At 38.3% G+C, this 20,840-nt stretch overlaps 1 protein-coding gene across 1 annotated transcript in view; it reads left to right on the top strand.

The window, feature by feature from the left end:
* Window positions 1–2,814: 2,814 nt before the first annotated feature.
* SNW1 (SNW domain containing 1) overlaps window positions 2,815–20,840 on the top strand; it is a 36,226-nt gene continuing 18,200 nt past the window's right edge. Inside the window, exons 1-6 of the mRNA XM_057542124.1 lie at window positions 2,815–2,887; window positions 7,179–7,332; window positions 11,543–11,704; window positions 18,812–18,907; window positions 19,000–19,106; window positions 20,059–20,163. Coding sequence (XP_057398107.1) covers window positions 2,874–2,887; window positions 7,179–7,332; window positions 11,543–11,704; window positions 18,812–18,907; window positions 19,000–19,106; window positions 20,059–20,163 — 638 coding nt within the window. The 5' untranslated portion in view covers window positions 2,815–2,873. The remainder of the gene's footprint in view (window positions 2,888–7,178; window positions 7,333–11,542; window positions 11,705–18,811; window positions 18,908–18,999; window positions 19,107–20,058; window positions 20,164–20,840) is intronic.

Raw genomic sequence — 20,840 nt, 5'->3', positions numbered from 1 at the left:
ACTGGTTCCTCCCATCTCCCCAACTTCTAAACTCCAGAAGTCTGTCCTTGGACTACTTCTCTTCTGTACCCGCACTCCCTCCATTGGTAATCTCATCTGGTATCATGAATGTAAGTACTATCTGTCTCCAAAGGTCTCCAACCTATATCATTTCCCCCATACTTCAAGCTTGTATACAAACTGCCTGCTTGACACATTTACTTGGCTGTCTAACAAGGCATTTCAAATGTAACATGTTCAAAACCAAATTCCTGATCTTCCTCCCCCCCCCCAAAACATGACCCTCTTGCAGTTTTCCCATCTCAGTAAATGGCAACTCTATCCTGGTTGGAGTCATCCTTGATTACTCTCTTTCATACCTCACATCAATTCCATCATCAAAATTTGTTGCTTATACCTTCAAAATAGATCCAGATTCCAACTTCTTACCATATCCACTACTAACTCCCTGCCTAAGCCATCAGCATCTCTCCCCAAATTATCTCAAAAGCTATGCATTGGTCTCCCCATTTCCTTCCTTGCTTCTTGGAATCCATTTTTAACATAGTAGTCATAATGATCGTCTTAAAAACATATGTCAGATCAAGTTTTTTCCCTGCTCAGAATCTCCGATGTAATCTCTATATACTGCAAAGGAGTGATCTCCCAGATATATTAACAAGCGGAAAAAAGCAAAGTGAAGAAAAGTGTGTACAGTATCTGCTACTTGTCTAAGAAAGAAAAAGAAGTATAAAAAATATATATGGAGACTTCCCTGGTGGTGCAGTGGCAGTGGTTAAGAATCCGTCTGCCAGTTCATGGAACATGGGTTCAAGCCCTGGTCTGGGAAGATCCCACATGCGTGGAGCAACTAAGTCCATGCCCAACTACTGAGCCTGCGCTCTAGAGCCCACAAGCCACAACTATGGAGCCCGTGTGCCACAACTACTGAAGACTGTGGACCGGGAGCCTGTGCTCTGCAACAAAAGAAGCCACTGCAATGAGAAGCGCTCACCACAACGAAGAGTGGCCACCTTTCGCCGCAACTAGAGAAACCCACACGCAGCAACGAAGACCCAACGCAGCCAAAAATAAATTAATTAAATAAATAAATAAATTTATTAAAAAAATATATATATATACTTATCTGTGTATACTTTTAAATGGAAGGATAAACTATACAAAATATTTTTAAACGTTATCTACAGAGTGAGGAAAGGAAAAAGAAGGAAGAGACTGGGAAATAATCTAGACTTCTCTAAATGTACTACCTGCTTGGTAAATTTTGGATTTGAAACCATATAACTGTTTCACAAAACTATTTTTTTTAAAAAGCAGCTCCCAAAAATCCAAAGCAAAATGAAATATTCAGACCTAACTGGGTATCAAGTTAGTGGCCTAATCACACACGGAGGAATTATTCCAAGTCACTTTAAAGCAATGCAACTTGACTGTACGTGCCTAGAGAGATATACCCTGAGGACAAAAAAGACTTGAAAAAAAAATTCAGAAACTATTATCATTAGGCATATGTTTAGTAATCATATTAGAAATGTTATTCTGAAACCATTATATATATAGTAGGATAAAGCAAATGAGTAATTATGTTAACACCATTAGGTACTGTGATTTTCAGAAGAGATACACATATAAAATCAAAGTAAAATCTGTATAATCCTAAACTTGGATTGGAATATTAGTATAAATGCATGCATGATGCATTTTCTCAAAAAATATGTGTATATGTGAATTTTTTAGCTCTGTCCACTGAAAAGGCTTACAAACAATAATTGCCCAGTAACGATGAGCATTTGTAGCATCCAGATTGTTTTCTTTAAATATCACTTTCCACTTAAAGAAAACCTTCTTGGAAAAAGGACTGATTCAAGGTCTGGGGCAGAAAAAGTACTAAATTAGCCTTGAACATCTTGTCACACCAGAAATCAAGTGATCTTGGATGCGGGGTGCTTCTGCTGCTGCTCAAACTAGTGTCTGTGGTTTGGAAAAATTCAAAGAACTGTACACTAAGTGCATGCCCCTTTCTGTATGTGTGCTATACTGCTATTAAAAGTTCGTTTCTACATCATGGAAGATTCCAAACGTATACAAGAGTAGAGAGAATAGTATAATAAATATCCATTTCCCCATTATCCAGCCTCAACAGTGATCAGAACTCACAGCTATTCTTGTTTCATCTACAGTATATTCCACCCACCTCCCTCTCCCCAATATTTTGAAGCAGATTTCATTTATCCTATCACTTCATCAAAGACTATGTTTAATCCATAATGTATGTAAAAGACAATCTATCTAAAACACCTACGTATATAAAAACATACATACATAATACACATAAGGAGTGTTCTGAAGGTAACTTACTAAGGATCACACAATACCTCCCCCCCTGGAGAGTGTTTTGGAGGTGGAGTGTGGAGAAAGAAGACAGCGTGTAAAAATTTTTGAGTGTGAATGTTTTCACAGCGTCCAATAATTCTCCATTCGTCAGTCTCACGATTTCCCACTCTTTTATTTAACGTTGCCGCCCCCGGAAGGCTTTCGTATTTGGGACCCCACAAGGAAAATGAGATTAAGTGTAGAACAAAATAAAGAGACTTAAAAGGCATCTCAACTTTGTTAGTATTTTGCCTAGAGAACGCTCTATCGTGTCACAGTGGAAGAGTGATGCATTTGTTTTTTCTTAACTGAAGCGCTTATCCCGTGATAACTCCGGTTAGAAGAGAACCGAATTGTAGTCTTGTTCAAAGAACTACAAATCCCAGAAGGCCAGTCGGCTGGGGCGCCTGCGCACCGCTCGCTCCTTCCTTTCCCCAACTCTGTGCCGGGAAAGACCCGCCCCGCGGTGCTGTCGCTCGCGCTGGAAGAAGCGGAAGAAGATGGCGCTCACCAGGTGGGTTGTTGATTTGGGTGCTCGATACGGAAGGGTCTGGGAGTACCCACCTTTTTCATTTCTCTGCCCACACTCTCCGGGCAGTAACCCGGCCCGGGCCACAGAGCGACACAGGCCGAGGCCACGGCTAGGCCCTCTCGCCGGCCGCCGGGGCGACTAGGCCTCGCCGAAGCTGGGGTCTTTCCTGAGCGGCTTCCCGGGTTGAGTTCGCCCCCTCACTAGGACCGAAAGCCGCGGCGTGGCGAATAGTTCTCTGGCTTAAGATGCCGAGGAGTCGCATGTGTTTTCGCTTAAGCATCTTGGGGGTGTGGAGAGAGCTCCGTCGGGTCCGCGGCTCGGGTGGGCGCGTTGGGGGTGTGGAGGGCAGTGGCTTATTTGTCTTGGCAGAGTGAAGTGGGTGGGAGGCGACCGCTTGGCTTACGGCCGTTCGCCTGCCGAAGTCTCTCTCCTGTCTCTGTCCCGAAACAAGGATTCCTGGGAAAAAAAGGGGGGGGGGCGCGGCACTGAACGGGGATTTAAAATAAGCCACAGTAGTGGTCGCTGTCTACTAATTCGCGCCGCTGCTCTGCACTTTAACTTTGGGCCTTAGGATTTCTTCCTGTAGATGGAACCACTTCGGATTTTTGCTGTCCCGATTGCCTTGGCAACCGCAAGTAAAGTGGTCCCCGCCTTTAAGAGAAAGATGCTTAAGGGGGAGATTCCAAGGAGTTACGTCACTCCTATTAGTTGTCGACCTTGCTGCCCCATCTAAATAGAAAAACTTTACATGCGAACGAACGCAACAGGAAAAGTTGGGTGTCACAGAGGGTAAAGAAAGTAATCATGTTAGTACATACGATTGAGTTCCCTAAACACCCTTCATTCTCCTCACATACGTTTTTCCTGGCTGATGACAGTTATGAATCCTAAACATATTTGAATCAGAAAATTCTTTTGGGAATTACTTTTGGGTGCCTTGCTCTATCCTAGGGCTTGTGTGTATACAGAAGGAAATCTGACAGTCTTTGGCTGCAGTGAAGATGGGGTACAAGGCATACAGATATGAAACAAAGAACAACACAGAATGCTTATTGTGTAGTACTAACCTTAAGTGCAAAAAGAATTAGATGGAATGAGCTGAATGAAATGGAGCGTTTTCTTTAGTAAATGTTGCAGGCAGCAAACATTTGATTGAGTGCTCTCCAGATGGGAGAAGTGTGACAAAGACTAGTCGAGTTATGAGGAAAGGCTTTGTGGAAAAGATGGAATTTGAAAAGGACACAAAGGAAAAATATCAGAGATATTGTGGGTATTGTGTGCTTAAAACTGCAGTGGCAGGGACTTCCCTGGTGGTCCAGTGGGTAGCACTCAGCGCTTCCAGGGCAGAGGACGCGGGTTCAATCCCTGGTTGGGGGAACTGCGTGGTGTGGCCAAAAAATTATTTTTTTTTTCCTTAAAATTGCAGGGGCAGAGTGCAGTCTTTAAATAGCTTGACTTACATAGCTTTCTGATTTTGTTGAGTTTTAGCTGATTCGGTTTCTGGAGATGGTCTCAAGTTTCCAGGTGAACTGTTCTCTCTGAAATCTACCAGGGATTCTTAACAGCAGGGACTGGACATGCTGATGTGTTACAGTCCTGGTGTTACTAACTAAAGATTTAAAGTCATACTGATGTAACTTTCTAAACTCGTGTATTTAAGGTTATGTATCTAATAATATCACTTGCATTTAATACGCTTTCTTTAGTAAAGGGGAAAGGATAGACTAAGATGTCTCCACAGTGGCACTATTGACGTTTTGGACTGGATAATTCATTCTTATGGGACTGTCATAAGACAGTGTGGGACTGTCCTGCGCATATTAAGATGTTTAGCAGCATCTTTGGCCTCTACCCACTAGATGCCAGTGGAACCTCCAAACCCCTTTCTCCCCCCTACCTCCCAAGTTCTAACAATCAAGCTGTCTCCAGACATTGTCAGATGTCTATGTTGTAGATATTTTGCTCCCAGTTGAGAAACACTGAGGTAGACTTTTTGCTGGCTTATGCAACCCACCCCCACCATAGGAGGTGGAGCCCACCCCCACCATTCCTCATGGGAATATCATCCTTTACAGGGAGCAACAAAATTAAGACCCCCTGGAAGGCTAGGGTGTGTTCTCATCATAATCCAGGCCAGATTTCCTGTTTACTGGTTTGTCCAAACTCTGCCTTTTGATCATTTTACTGACTGGTTCTTCCAACAGAAGGTAAAGACAAGAGAAATGAAACATAAGTAAATATTTTGGCTTCTTTGTTACTGTCTTTGTATCCCTCCTATGTATTGGGTATACATGGTTTACTGAAAACAACTGTGGTATAAGCCCAAAACGTTTGACTCCATTCATCCAGTTAGTAAATCGCATGTGTTGAAAGTCTACCATGTGTCAGGCTAGGGTTGGTTTTACAGTATTGAATCAGTCAGGCAAACTTCTTATCCTCACAGAACTTACATTCTAGGGAAGACAGACTGCAGGAGTAAACAAATCAGTAATGCAAGTTCAGGTAGTAAGTACTAAGAATAAAATACAAATAAAGGGATAGAGAGTGACTCAAAGTGTGGGGTGGAATGCTGTTTTGGACAAGGTGGTCATGTAACAGCTGTTGGGAGATGTAATTGAGCAGGGACATGAATACTAAGAAGCAAGCACTAAAAAATCTGGGGAAGAGTTTTCTTAATAAGTAAATAAGAATACTTTATGGCAGTGGGAAAGCAAATGTAAAGATCCTGAGATGGCTTGTTTAAAGGAACAAGTGACATAAAAATGAGTGCAAAGGGAAGAGTGAATATATTTCTCTTGCCAACATTGAAGTAGGCCCTGCTGTGAGCTAGCTAGACAATGCGTGGAGAGTTAGGAATAAAAGAAACAGAAGGAGTGATTCCTGCCCTCAAGTTGCCTACAGTCTAATGAGAGAAAGAAAGGTAAATAAATAGATGATAGCAATAAATAAGGTAGATGTTGTAATAATGATACATAGAGTGTCTTGTGAGAGCATGGGTGGTTAGTTTGGGCAACTAACCCAAACTGGGGGAATTGGAGAACAGCTCCAAATAATCAAATATTTATGGAACACATATTGAATGGTATTTAGACACCGTGCCAAGTGGTTCATGGGTACTGTCATTTAATACTTACTACAGCTCTGTGAGATAGGTAATCTTTTGGTCTGTCATTACAAATGAGAAAACTGAGGTTCAGAGAGGTAAACAACTAATCCAGGTTAGTGAGTGGCATGGGTAGGATTTGAACTCAGTTCTTAGCCATCACATTACCTGACCCGCCAGACTGGATTAGAGCCCTCTGACATACGCTGTCATAACACTCTGTACTTTTTCTTATCACTTAGTAAGTGGATTACTATGGATTTGTGTGATTTTGATTGTCTCTCTCCCCTGCAAGACTCAGCTGTCTTTTTCTGTTCATCATCTCATTGCCTACCTAATACAGTGCCTGCACCCCAGCAACCACTAAATATTTTTGAATAAATAAGCTCTACTGCTTATTCACATATTCTTACTAGTCAAGAATCACAAAGGAACCTTAACTTTTCCATTAAATATATTATTCATATACTGGAATCCTTTTGTGGTACTTTGGGTATCTCTATAATAACATTTATCATACTTAAAAGTTAAGAATGGTTTAGTAGAAAGGCTGCTTTGATTAAAGAGTACCAAATTACATCTTTAGAATTTCTGCTTTGAATCTTTGAACTCTTAAATTTTAAATTGCATTCTAAACTATATACCTTGGGAAAACACACTTAAATATGCAACTCGTGTTTTCTTATTTTATCCACCTCTTTGTTACATTCAGTGCTAATATTTATTTTTTTGTATTGATGCTAAAATAGTTAAAAGTAGGAAGCATAAGAGTAAAATAGTTGAAAATAAGGAGTAAAAGAATAGTAAAGACACTAAGAAAACCATATACTAGAGAGTTGACCCCTTGGTAATTGAGAAAATTTACTTGCTTATTAAAAGAAAGGTGGAAGCATAAAAACTCAATGGTTTATTATGTGAAATATCTGTTAATTTTTTATTCTGGGCACCAGTTGCCTGCATCCTGGTCAGGTGTTTTTACTGTATGTCTCTTAGTACTTATTGCTTTCCAGGCATAATAAAATGACTGATAATCCTGCCATAAATCATTGGAAAGTTTGCTCTTTTGCTCAAAGGAAAAAGTATTACAGGAAAATAGTGTCTGATGGCCAAATTGCAATAATCAAATATAAGAGTTTTTAAAATTCTGACTTTTATTATCTTTGCTTATAGCTTTTTACCTGCACCTACTCAGCTATCTCAGGACCAGCTTGAGGCTGAAGAAAAAGCAAGATCGCAGAGATCACGACAGACCTCACTGGTCTCCTCCCGAAGAGAACCTCCCCCATACGGGTACCGGAAAGGCTGGATACCTCGGTTATTAGAGGTAAATAATTGTGCTGAAAATTATTATAGCACCTTTGTAAAATAAATTTAAACCCTAGAACTTCTGCATATGAATGTCAGTATGATAGAAATTCTGGTTGTGAGCTCTCAAGACATGTACTTCACTCAGAAGATTGAGCTTTTTCTTCTTGCTTATTCTCACCGCTTTATGATCACTGGAGAAGTGTACAATTTATGTCTATTCTTATGTCAAACTGTTACTCATGTACAGAAGAAACTAACAAACCCTTTATGTTTGGGGGGGATTATAGTATATGGAAAATAATGGGAAAGTAAGAGGAAAAAGATGAAAGAATGGTTTCATGTTCAGGTGCCTTTCCCTCCCTCTCCCCTTCATGCACAATGCCACATCACCCTGAAGAAACAACTTTCCTCCAGGGAAAACTCCAGCAGCATTTCCTTTTCTGATTTCTTTCCTGTTGGTATAGTGGATAGAACACTGACAAGGAGTTTTTTTTAATTAATTGTTTTGCTTTATAGCTGTGTTCCTTACTCTTTGTGTGACCCTGGACAGATCCTAAGCTCTCTTCATCTGTTTTCTTATCTTCAACTTGAGAATGTTAATATATTCTAACATACAGATTAGATGAATTTGCGGGAAGGTATAAGAGACAGAATTTGTTGGTTGATTCGGAGGCAGTGAGGGAGAAGGAGGAATCTGAAATGATCTTTTTATATCTCTAGCTTGTTCCCAAAGAACAAACTTTTTTGGCAGCACCTATTCTCCTAATTACTCAGGATCTTGTGCATCAGTTCAATGCGTATTCCTTTCCCTAATTCCAGGGCATACTGCCCATGCTTGATCACCTTTTTTTTAATCTAGGGAGAAACACGAACATTTGAGACTTTCCTCCTTTTCAAAGCCGCTTCCTGTTCTCCATCTCCCTGTATTCATTCTGACTCCTGCAAATTTTCCTCCTCCAATTCCCAAGGGATATACCTGCCCTATTAAAAACCTCTGTGCCTATTCATGTTTGTACCCAGTTATTTTCATTTTATCACTTTGTCATGTTCTGTCTTTATATGGTTATAATTTTACTTTACAAATGGGAAGGGCCCAGTGTCCTTAGCTTTTTTTCATATGCCTCCAAGTGGTGATCATAGTGAACTAAGTATTCAGTGGATTGAAGTATGTTGCTTAGCACCTATAAAAAGGCAACTGTATTCTCAGCCTCTCTCATGTTTGTCATTACCCCTGCCCTACCAAACTCTTTGTACAGCCTAGAAGAGGAACACTCAACTAAAGAGATCATGTCTTCTCCTAACATATTCCCTGGTGATTTTTTTGTTTCTTTGGTTGATTTTTGTTCAGCTGTCCTCTGGTCCTTATTAATTCTAGTGTGTGAAAGCCAGTCTTACCACACTTATGATGGGATTTTTGTTGTTGTTGCTTTTGTTTTCACTGATAATGTAATTTGTGAGAAGCAGAGCAAAATAAAAGATATTAAGGAAGCTGTGATGCCGTCTTATCTGTGGCAAAAAGACAGAACTTGTCATTATCTAACAGAAGGCTTGAGTTGTTTCTTTTTAGGGATTACACATGCTCTACTTTTGGCCTCTCGATAGATTAGGGTGGGATGGCAGGCATCATTTTACCTACAGTAGAAATCTCATCCTTACTTGCATTTCAGCATCAGGACATTCAGGTACTGTTAGCTTTTAAAATCTTACTTGACTATCAAAAGTGTCATATATCCTGGTGGAGCAGAACAGTTTATTTGAAAATCAAACCAAAATGGCCAGCTAATAGAAATACTCTGAATGCTTCTTGAGGAGAGTGAAAGTTCTGTGAAAGAAAGCATTTTGTCCTAGTTTTTAAAGTAAAAGCTATGATTTTTCTGGCAAGCTTTATGACCATGTAATGCCACATCTACAGTCCTGAAGTGCTTATTATAGTTGAAGAACTCTAGTAAATCTGAGCCCATGTCAGATTGATGGCCTGGGTACAGGTAGGACCTTTCTTGGGAATACCTTAACTATTTTCTGCCTAATTTACAAGAAAATGTCTCCTTTAGCTTTATTGTTTGTTTTTAAAAATGTCAAACCTTTCTTTAGCAAGTAAGCATGTTGTACCTAGAAAATCATATATCCAGGATCTAATGGAATATTTCTTGAAGGAGGAGATCATATAAAAGTGGCTATTTTCATAATTTTTTTTCCATCAAACCCCCTCTAAATGATTAATATTAATATATTTTTTCTCTCATTTCTTAGTGAAATGATTTGCCTTTTTTTGAGCCAGGGTATTTCAGTTTAGTAAAAAATTTAAAGACTTTTGGAGTCAAAAGATCTGGGTTCAGGTCCTCGTAGCTATCCATGAGAACCTGGAAAAATCACTTCTAACTTTTCTAAACTTGAATATTTTCCGTATGAAAATATGAGGTGTTGAAGAACTACAAGAATTAAATGAGAATATATGTGTGGATTATATATATATATATATTTTTTTAATTTGTTTATTTATTTATTTATTTATTTATTTATAGCTGTGTTGGGTCTTCGTTTCTTGCGAGGGCTTTCTCTAGTTGCGGCAAGCGGGGGCCACTCTTCATCGCGGTGCGCGGGCCTCTCACTATCGCGGCCCCTCCCGTTGCGGGGCACAGGCTCCAGACGCGCAGGCTCAGCAGTTGTGGCTCACGGGCCCAGTTGCTCCGCGGCATGTGGGATCTTCCCAGCCCAGGGCTCGAACCCGTGTCCCCTGCATTAGCAGGCAGATTCTCAACCACTGCGCCACCAGGGAAGCCCTGGATTATATTTTGTAAATTATAATAAGGTACTAAGCAAGTATTATTAAATTTAAGAAAACTATTTAAATTATATTTAATATTCATACGTTAATTTGATGATATACGTTTTTGTAATATTAAACTTCATTGACAGACTTAGCTTGTTCTACTTTAGAGGTCTTAATTCTCTCTTCTAAGTAATAGTATAATCTTCGTTAGAAATGTGGTAAACTCATTTCTGGGTCCTTCCTACTTATTTGCTTCTCATGGAACACTGAATAAATAGTATGTTGTTAAAATCTGAAGAAGAAATATAATTCTTTACTTTTTTGTTTTTTTGGCTGTACCGCTCAGCTTGCGGGATCTCAGTTCCCCGACCAGGGATTGAACCTGGGCCACAGTGGTGAAAGCCCAGAATCCTAACCACTAGGCCACCAGGGAACTCCCTAATACTTTACATTTTTGCTCTAATTATAGCATGACCTGTCCTTCACTAAGAAAATTATGTATGAAAAATCTTTTCCTTATGCTAAACATTTTGTTTAATTTCTTCCTGTCATGTACATAAAATCCACATCCTTGCCATGGTCTAGAAGCCCTTGCGTGATCTGGTGTTTGTCCACCCATGCAGACTTATCACCTATATGTCTGCTCCTCTGCCTTCAATAAGCTACAGCCCCAATGGACACTCATTTCCTAGAACATGCCAAGCTCGTTCTTGCAGCAGGGCCTTCACACTTGCTGTATAATCTGCCTAGAAAATGCTTCCTTCAGATCTTCCCATGACTGATTTCTCATCATTCAGGCTTTAGCTCATGTTACTCTTCACAAAGGTTATCCCAACCACACTATCAAAAATAGCCCCTCTTGGGACTTCCCTGGTGGCGCAGTGGTTAAGAATCCGCCTGCCAATGCAGGGGACACGGGTTCGAGCCCTGGTCCGGGAAGATCCCACATGCCGCAGAGCAACTAAGCCTGTGCACCACAACTACTGAGCCTGCATTCTAGAGCCCGCGAGCCACAACTACTGAAGCCCGCGCACCTAGAGCCTGTGCTCAGCAGCAAGAGAAGCCACCACAATGAGAAGCCCGCGCACCGCAAGGAAGAGTAGCCCCTGTTCACTGCAACTAGAGAAAGCCCGCGCGCAGCAACAAAGACCCAATGCAGCCAAAAACAAATTAATAAATAAATTCATTTAAAAAATAATAATAATAAAGAAAATAGCCCCTCTTCCCAGTCCCTTTATTGCTTTCAAGGCATTTATCACAAGCCAAAAATTATGCTTTTTATACCTTTGCCCACTAAAATGTACACTCCACAAGGTCAGAGACCTCTGTTTTGTTTACTGCCATTTCTGTAACTTCTAGCATAATAAGGGTTCAATGGTTATTTGTTGAATGAGTGAATATATCTTAAATCTCAAACTACTATTAAATATTCTTTTTATTTCTTTTTAATATATAGGATTTTGGAGATGGAGGTGCTTTTCCAGAGATCCACGTGGCCCAGTATCCCCTGGATATGGGACGAAAGAAAAAAATGTCAAATGCACTGGCCATTCAGGTGGATGCTGAAGGAAAAATTAAGTATGATGCAATTGCTCGACAGGGACAGTCAAAAGACAAGGTAACCCTCTCATTGATTTTTTTTCCCCATTGATAAATATTTTGTGAGGAGTTTTTTTAATTGTATGAAAAATGATAAATCTGGCCATTTGGTTTATGTTAAAAGTAACAGTGAAGTATACTTAGGCTAACTGAAGATGACTTCATAACAATATGAACAATATAATATGACTTCATAACAGCAATGACTTTTTCCTTTAAAATTCCCCAAATTGATGACAGGTTATGTATACTTAAGGGTTTTTATGTATTTGTTTTACATTTTAAAAGCAGTTCTTTTTTTTCCCTTCTAGTTTTATTGAGATATAATTGACATACAGCACTGTATATTAAAAACAATTCTTTTATAGTACTAACTTTTTTAAAGGCTAGCAAATTTTTAAAAATCTACAATCCTAGCACCCTAAAAAAATTAAATTTAGTTTTGTCTATAGTCTTCTATTTCTCTTCCATGTACTTAAAGAGTACATAGATACTTAATTATTTTAATGGTTCATTTGAATAGAATTAATCACATAGACTTCTTTCTCCCTTGATTAAGTACAAAACTGGCACTTGCTACTTTTAGGATGGCCCTGCTTACAAAGTAATCCAAAGATAAAAAGTGAAGTTTACTTAAAATAATCTCATCACAGAGCAGCCACACTCAGAGCCAAGGAACTGTTTTTAAGACCTAGTTTTTTTTTTTTAATAAATAAATACTCCAAGTAGAGGTAAAAGGGCTCTTTGGAATTGAAGATATTGGGGAAAGTACTTGAGAACCTTCACTACCTGTCCTTTGCTTCTCTGTCTCCCAAACATTTTCATTTTACCCTGTAAGACAGCACTAATGATAAACCATCCTTTGCTCCTCCATCATGGCTGCTAGTTTTGGGGGAAAACAATTATGCAGTCATGCAAATTTGTATCTCAGGTTTCAGCAGAGCTGTCTTGATGTTCCTCCAAGCTTAACTCCTACTCCTCTCCATCCCCTCTCAGTTTAACAGGTGACTCCCCATCTGTTTGCAGATAAGACTACTGGAAGAAAATTGTTGGCTTTCTTTATCCTGCACGTGTCTTTTTGTCTTGACTATTCCTTTTGTCTCTATAACAAATCTCTTCTCCTATCTAAACCTAATCTTGTCAAGTGTATTCTAGTGTATCCTGGATCTCGTCCCTTCCCCTTTTCTTTGTAACCTCACCTTTACTTGTATTCCCACTTTACATATATACACACTCACATATACACTCAAACATACACATCTTTTTTTTACATGAATGAGATTTTAATTCTCATAACTCCTATAGACGCTTTTTTTTTTTACTTAAGATGTTTTGAAGATTTTCATTAAGAAAAATCTATATAGATATTCTAAGCATTAGTGGTTTCCAATTTTTTAGTTTTGCACACAGTGCTGTATTCAAGATCCATATATAAACATCTTTTTGCACATGAGTATTTGTGTAAAATAAATTCTTAGTAGTCTATACATTGGGTCAAAGGATATTCACATTTCAAATGTGGCACATAATGCCAGTATGTTCTCTAAAAAGCCTTTGCTTAACAATCATTCCATTGTTTTGTGTTTCCTTCAGACCCTCCATCTGTTAGTCACCATGATTTATCTTATTTCCTTAACATTTATCTGGTATAGTCCCTTCTCTGCTACTTAGTTCAGACCCTTATTTTTTCTTGCTTAATTTACTGCAGTAGAGTCTGAACCCATCTCCTGGGCATTTGTCTTGCCTGCCTGAAAAAACAGTCATTCACGTTTTTCTGTTTCTCTCCCTCTCTCCCCCACGTAAACACACACAAGCATGCACACTTAGAATCTTTCCATAGCCTTCAGGATAAGAACCAGCCAAGCACCTTATGGCACAATGACCCCTTGCTTACCTTTCTAGCCTAGCATCAACTTTCATGACCAGAATACTGAAATCCAAAAATAAAGAGTCCAGTTTTAGCCATTCTATTTATTTTCAGTACAAAATAATCACCATAACAGGTGGTGGTTAAAGAAGAAGAAACTTTCAGGCATTTCCTATGAATGTCTGCTATGAGGAACTTCTTGCAGCTCCCCTATTATGGCATGTTCTTTCTTCCCTTGGGAGCTTCTTCTGGGTGCCCTCCTATGCTGGGGAAAGCCGTCTCCCTATTCTTTTTTCTGGCTAAATTCTATTGCTTTCAAGTCGCAACTCGCTCTTCACTATTCCAGGATACTCTCCCTGATCCTCCCTAGCTAGATTGGGTGTCCGTCCTCCCTATTCCCTGTGTTTACTGTAAAGTAGCAGTTGTAATTATCCATTTTGTTGCAGTTATCCTTTTGTTGTAGTTATCCATTCACTAATAATGTTCTATGTCATTTGACTAAAAGCTCCTTGAGTACAGAGATTATATCTTTTCATTTTCCTCTTTGGCACCTAACTTAGTGCCTGACAGCTTGACACACAGGCATTCAGAAGTGTTTGTTGGAGGTATTATAGCAATATTTATTGAATAACAGAAAACCACTTTTCCTGAAGCCACTAAGGAAGCACGGTCCACTCCTGCAAAAGGAAAAATAAGTCCCTATACATGCAGGGCATATACTGGAAATTTACCCTGGGCCATGAAGGCCTTCATCCACCTTTGTTTTGGTGCACCTCTCCTTCTCTGGAATAATAACTATGCTTTATTGGTATGTGCTACCTCTCCTCTCATTTATTAGGAAAAAGCAGCATTTTAGGACAATAATTTGACATTGACAGGATGTGTAATTTTGAATGAAATACAGTTTTAGCCCATTTTACATGTATATTGGTGATTCTTTTGTATTGAAAGTAGAGTAGAAATGTTAAAACTGAACTGTTTATTTTTAGATTTCAGTATTCTGGCCAAATAAAATCTCCAAAGTATTGTTCGTTACACAGTAAAAACCTTACATGTTTGCCTAGAAATCAGCCACTGGAAATGAACCCTAGTAGTTTATAGGGGTACCACTCTCAGGTTCATACTAACCCTGACTGTAATGGGGAAGCTGTACATGGTGCGGTGGGGGTGTATAGGAAATCTCTCTACATCCTGTTAATTTTGCTGTGAACCAAAAGCTGCTCTGAAAACTGCTCCTAAGATTGCTTAAAAAAAATCATAATAAGTAACCACAATGAAGATTAAAAAAAAAAAAAAAGAATAGTGCACTCAATGAGTTGAGAAGAAAGATACTGAATAGAGTGACTACCTGGAGGATTCTAACATTGTTTATGATGGATGTATTTCCTTGCTGGACTTTATACCCCGGAATATACATTTGAATTCCTTACACAAATTTAATTAATATGTTATTTTAAAAAGTGGATGTATTAATGCATGAAGTTTTAGACTGCATGTAATAATTCAACATTAACTATGCATTGGCATTTGGAGGAGGGGAACACTTCTTGATTGTTTGGGACTGTCTTGAACATTGTATTATGTTTAACATAACTGGCGCTACCTATTAAATGCCAGTAGTGCCCCCTCCTGCACCCCCGCCATTGTCGTAAACAGAAACATCTCACGTGTTTTCAAAGGCCCTGGGAGGGGAGTTGGAGGCGTTAACATTGCCCTGTGTTAAAACCACTGATTTTCCTGTTTCAGAAGTAGGAATTGGCTACTAAATGCACAAAATGAGATTTTAAAAAAATTCATAGTCATTCAGAATGCTGATATGCAGGGTCCTTGACATAGGATGAAAATGGCTTATTGGATTATTGAATTTGCGCTATACTGCAGTGGTTTCTGATTTGTATCAGAGGGATCTGGCATTCTTCAGAAACCAGGGACTTCTCACTGAAATATTAATAATGAAAGAGCAAGAATGGAAAATGCTAGCTGTAGGTATAAGAGGTGAACAAGGCAAGGTTCCAAGGGATAATATTCTAGGGCAAGTCTAAGGCCATTGATCTCTCTAAATGTAAAGTAAATACTGTGTACAAGACTTAATAATAATACAAAATTGGGAAGGAGAAAAAAAAATTTAAGTAAATCTCAATAGAACTAAATCCTTTTTTATTTTTTTCCAAATTGTGACTTCAGTCATAAATCTTAAAATAAAAAGCCTGGTGTTTACATTTTTCCTTCTGAAATCTTTAAATAGGAAATGTTACATACATGATATTGCCTAAAAGAATGCCTTCAACCCCTCAACCCCCCCAAAAAAAACTCCAAACAACCTTAACCCCAAGATAAATTGTATGTTATTACCTTGGTCATATGATTTCACAAACTATGTCTATAAAGACAGCGTTTTCTTTCTACCTCTGAAATGGTAGCTATGCTGACAAGCTTATCCTTTTAGTCAATCCAATCCTTTGCCAATTTTCAGTAACAAAAAACTTCTGTTTCATAGATGAGTTTTTACTTTATCTTGTTCACAAAACTCATTTGTGCTCCTGATACCTTCGAAAGTATATTGTAATTTTTCGGATAATCCTCCCCAGCCCCTTTAGTTTCTTCAGCACATTTGGTTCTCAGGCAATAAAAATTTGGGGTTTTATAGTGAATACCATGGAGGAATCTTGCTCTTCAGATGTCCTTCACTCAGCTTTGTGAAATGCTAGAATCTTATTGATGCTCATTTAAAGGGTTATTAACTTTGGAATACCCAAATAAGAAGCAGCAAATGGCTCTTGTATGCTAAATTAGTATTGAGATTTTATGTTGAGCATATACGACTACCAGGGAGTAGAATCCCTTCCTGTAGCAATTACTGTGTAAAAGTAATTAACTCTTCATAGTCTTGGTATTATTTTCTAGAGATTGTTATATAACTTTTAATTCTTATGATATAGATTTTTTCCATCCTGAAAAGAAGTAAGACTTTTTTTTTTTTAATTTATTTTTATTGTTGGTCGTGTTGGGTCTTTGTTGCTGCGCGCGGGCTTTCTCTAGTTGCGGCGAGTAGGGGCTGCTCTTCGTTGCAGTGCGCGGGCTTCTCATTGCCGTGGCTACTCTTGTTGCAGAGCACGGGCTCTAGGCATGCGGGCTTCAGTAGTTGCGGCACGTGGGCTCAGTAGTTGTTGCTTGCAGGCTCTAGAGCACAGGCTCAGTAGTTGTGGCGCACGGGCTTAGTTGCTCCACGGCATGTGGGATCTTCCCTGACCAGAGCTCGAACCCGTGTCCCCTGCATTGGCAGGTGGATTCTTAACCACTGCACCACCAGGGAAGCCCAAGAAATAAGACTTTGGAGGTCAGCTACGAGCTGTGTGATCTTAATGCACTGAGCCTTGCTTTTCTCACTGGAGTGCGCTTTAGGGTCCCTTCCAAAATGAACACTCTGAGAGGATGGTGACACTAGTAGCTCCCATATCAATAGACATGTTTTGTGGTAAATTATCTACATTTCTTACCTGATCCCTTTTCTTACTCCTGAGAAAAACAAGCTGGAGATTTCAGTCTATAGTCATGATACAGTTTTTCCAGGAAATCAACAGCTTATATAGAACATTCTGCAGGCCCAAAATATATGTACCTTTAGCATAGAATAGAGCGTCTCTGAAAGTCATACATTCAATCATTTGTACAAAAACTATTGACTGAATGCCTCCTGTGGACCAGGCATTGTTATAAGCACTGGAGACACTTAAATGAATAAGAGATTCCTCATCAATAATATAGGTATAATCATTGTGCACACCTCATAGGGTTGATGCGAAAGTTAGGTTAGTTTATATATATAAAGCAAAAGAACAGTGGCACAAAATAAGTGCTTAATAAATGTTACCTATTATAATTGTTATTACTTTAATGGGGAAGACAGGTAAAGATTTAAAATAGATAATAATTTCATACTGTGAGCAGTGCTTTGAAGAGAGTATACAGAGTTCTGTGACACTGAATGATTGGGTAGGGAGGGGTTGCCCCTTTAGTGAGGGTAGTCATAGGAGGCCTCACCCTTGCATACCTGACCTTTGAACCAAGACTCAGGTTGAGAACCCAATTGAAGAACTGGGAGCAATACTCTGTAAAGGCTCAGAATTGGGGGAAAGCAGGTTGTGTTCAAAAAACAGAAGAGTCCATGTGACTGAAGCATAATGAATGAGGGAGCGAGAGGTACAGGGGAAGATTGAAGCTGTAGGCAAAGCCAGGTCAGGTCGTATAGGCCATTAAGTTTTTTTTGCTCTGTTGTTTGGAGTGAGAAATTAGCAATAGCATGCATTTCCTTTAAGCTGTTTTAAGGAATGTCATGGTAGAATGCAATTATTGATATAAGACTTTGACTTATAGTAGTAAACATTTTCTTCTGCAGAAAATTTCTGAAGATCTCAAGTGCCCAGGAATTTTGTTTTCTTTCATATTTATAAGTTGTCCTTTATCTGTATGTGTGTCAAAGAATTCCCAACTCAAGCAGCAAAATCTAGAATGCTGCTTATTTGTTAAATTTCCAGTACTTCTGTTTTTCTATAAAATCTGCCATGTAAGTTATTATGGAAGTATTCGAAAGGATAGATGGACATGAAAGTCAGTAATATTCTATTTGGCAGAGGCCTACCAATCAGATAACAGTCCTAAATTTGGATAATGAGTGTAAAATAAGGTGTGTGTATAGAATTTTTTTTTTTTCAGGGAAGAAAGTGTTCTGGGTTTTTTTGACCATGGCATATGTTCATTTTCTTAGTCTATGAATAGAGTTGATGCCGTAAAAGACAAACATTATAAGTAGGGCGAGGTCAATGAAATTTTTTAGGCCTCCTGAATTTGGAAATTATTCAGTAACCTGACTTACATTCCAGTGAGCTTGTAATCCAAGATAATGGTGCTATAGGCGGTTTATATCATCATTAATTTCAAATCCTAGTGAGCCTTAAAAATAGGGATCACTGATGCATAAGATTTTGTTGGCACAATTTATTTGGATACTGACTTGATTAGAAGATCTCAAATAATTTAAATGCATGAGGTCAGAGGAAAATTATTAACTCTTATAGCCAGGGCAGCAATTTGTGTATATATATATTTAAACTTCCTTGGTTTTAAAATCTAAAAGACAAAATCTGTGTCCTAAATTTATAAGTGTGCTGAGAGGACATTTTGACTTCTGAAATGACTTAATGAGGTTGCTTCTCTTCATTCTTTGCTTTTCTTAAGGCTGCTTGTGTTTGAACATTTTAGGTCATTTATAGCAAGTACACTGACCTGGTTCCCAAAGAAGTCATGAATGCAGATGACCCAGACCTGCAAAGACCTGATGAAGAAGCCATTAAAGAGGTAACTGGGAATTGATATATATAATTATTTTAGATGACTTTTTACATCTTTATTAACTTTCAAACCACTCAATGTGTTGTTTCTTATCTCAGATAACAGAAAAGACAAGGGTAGCCTTAGAAAAATCCGTATCGCAGAAGGTTGCTGCAGCCATGCCAGTCCGAGCAGCTGATAAACTGGCTCCTGCTCAGTATATCCGGTATGAATCATGCCTGGAGGTTTTAGTTTCATGTTGGAAGTGATTGGATTTGGGGTCCTGGTATTCTTTCACTATCTTTAGTCACAATTGTAAATGCAGTTTTTTGAATAATGACTTGAAGCCTATTGACTCTTTGTGCATTCAGTTGAAAGCAGAATTTTTTAAGCTATCCACTTTTAAGATATTAGCTATTATGCTATTTTAAAAACGTATTTTTTGTTTTTAGAAATTAACAATTACATAGAGTATATGATGCAAACCACAATGATTATAGTTTTCAATTTTTATATAATATATATGTATATAATATATAACATTAGTATATAGGAAATATTATATAGTATAATACTATTATAATTATTTAATATAATAATAGTATACTATAAATATTAATAATATATTAATATCATTTATATAATAATAGCCATCCTTATAATACTTCCAAATTTTGAGGGATTTCACTCAACTAAATCTTTATGTGGAAAGATGATTCATATATAGATATTAATGGAAAATTTAGAGCTGGTAGGTCTGCTGCCATTATTCTTTCTGTTTTACAGCCTATGCTTAGTCAAAAACTACTAACTATAAGTTGCTTGCTGAGGATATTTTGAGGCATTTTTTCCTCAAATGCAGACTTACGAAATAGGTGCTATTTTCTAGACCTCTTATCTGTGAAATTGAACACTGTGGCTTCCATGGTTCAAAATGGACTGTGATGGATTATTTGCAAATTAATACAACTGTAGTTTACTTTGTGCTTATAACTCAGAATTGCCGTTAGTTCTCTTATCTCCGTTGCTATCTGCTCTGCCTAAATATTGTTGCAATTTTCGATTAATACTTTGTGAGAGAAGTTGACAATGTAGTCCAGTTTAGGATTGTAATAGAAGAAAAATACCTATTGAAAACTTGAACTGGATATACCTTTAGTTTCATCTACATTCTTTAGATACACACCATCTCAACAAGGAGTGGCTTTCAACTCTGGAGCTAAACAGAGAGTTATTCGAATGGTGGAAATGCAGAAAGATCCAATGGAGCCTCCAAGGTTCAAGTAAGTAGGTGGTTTCATGAGAAGGAACCACTATTCTTAAAAAAAGATATCAAAGGAGGAAAATGTCTATCAACATGTGAATGGATAAACAGATTGTGAGACATCTATATGTGGAATACTGTTGAGCAATAAAAAGGAATAAACTTTAATACGTGCAGTAAAGTGACATGGGTGAATCTCAAAATAATTATGCTGAGTGAAAGAAGTGAGACAAAAACAAGTATATACTGTATGATTCTTTTTATATAAAACTCTAGAAAATGCAAACTAGTCTACGATGACAGGAAGTAGATCAGTGGTTGCCTGCCGGGAAGGAGGGAGTATGGATAGGCGATGAGAGGAAAAAGAGGGATAGGCAAAGGGGCATGCAGAAACTTTTGGAGGTGATGGGTATCTTCACTATTTTGATTGTGATGATGGTTTCATAGGTATTTACTTGTGTCAGAAGTTAATCAGATTGTACACTCCATGTATTGTTAATTGTACATTAGTTGTACCTCAATAAAGCTGTTTCTTAAGAAGGCAAAAATATATTGCTCGATGAAATGATGTTAATAGTGTGGAGGTGAAGCGGGTAATGATGATGAGAGAGTTGGCTGTGTTTTAATAATTGTTGAAGCTGAGTGGTTGTGATGAGAAAAACAACTTTTGAGGAAAACAACTTTTTTTTTCCTGAG

Source organism: Balaenoptera acutorostrata, chromosome 3 (genome assembly GCF_949987535.1).
Source record: "Balaenoptera acutorostrata chromosome 3, mBalAcu1.1, whole genome shotgun sequence".
Classification (NCBI taxonomy): domain Eukaryota; kingdom Metazoa; phylum Chordata; class Mammalia; order Artiodactyla; family Balaenopteridae; genus Balaenoptera; species Balaenoptera acutorostrata.
This window is presented reverse-complemented; position numbering and strand designations above follow the sequence as displayed.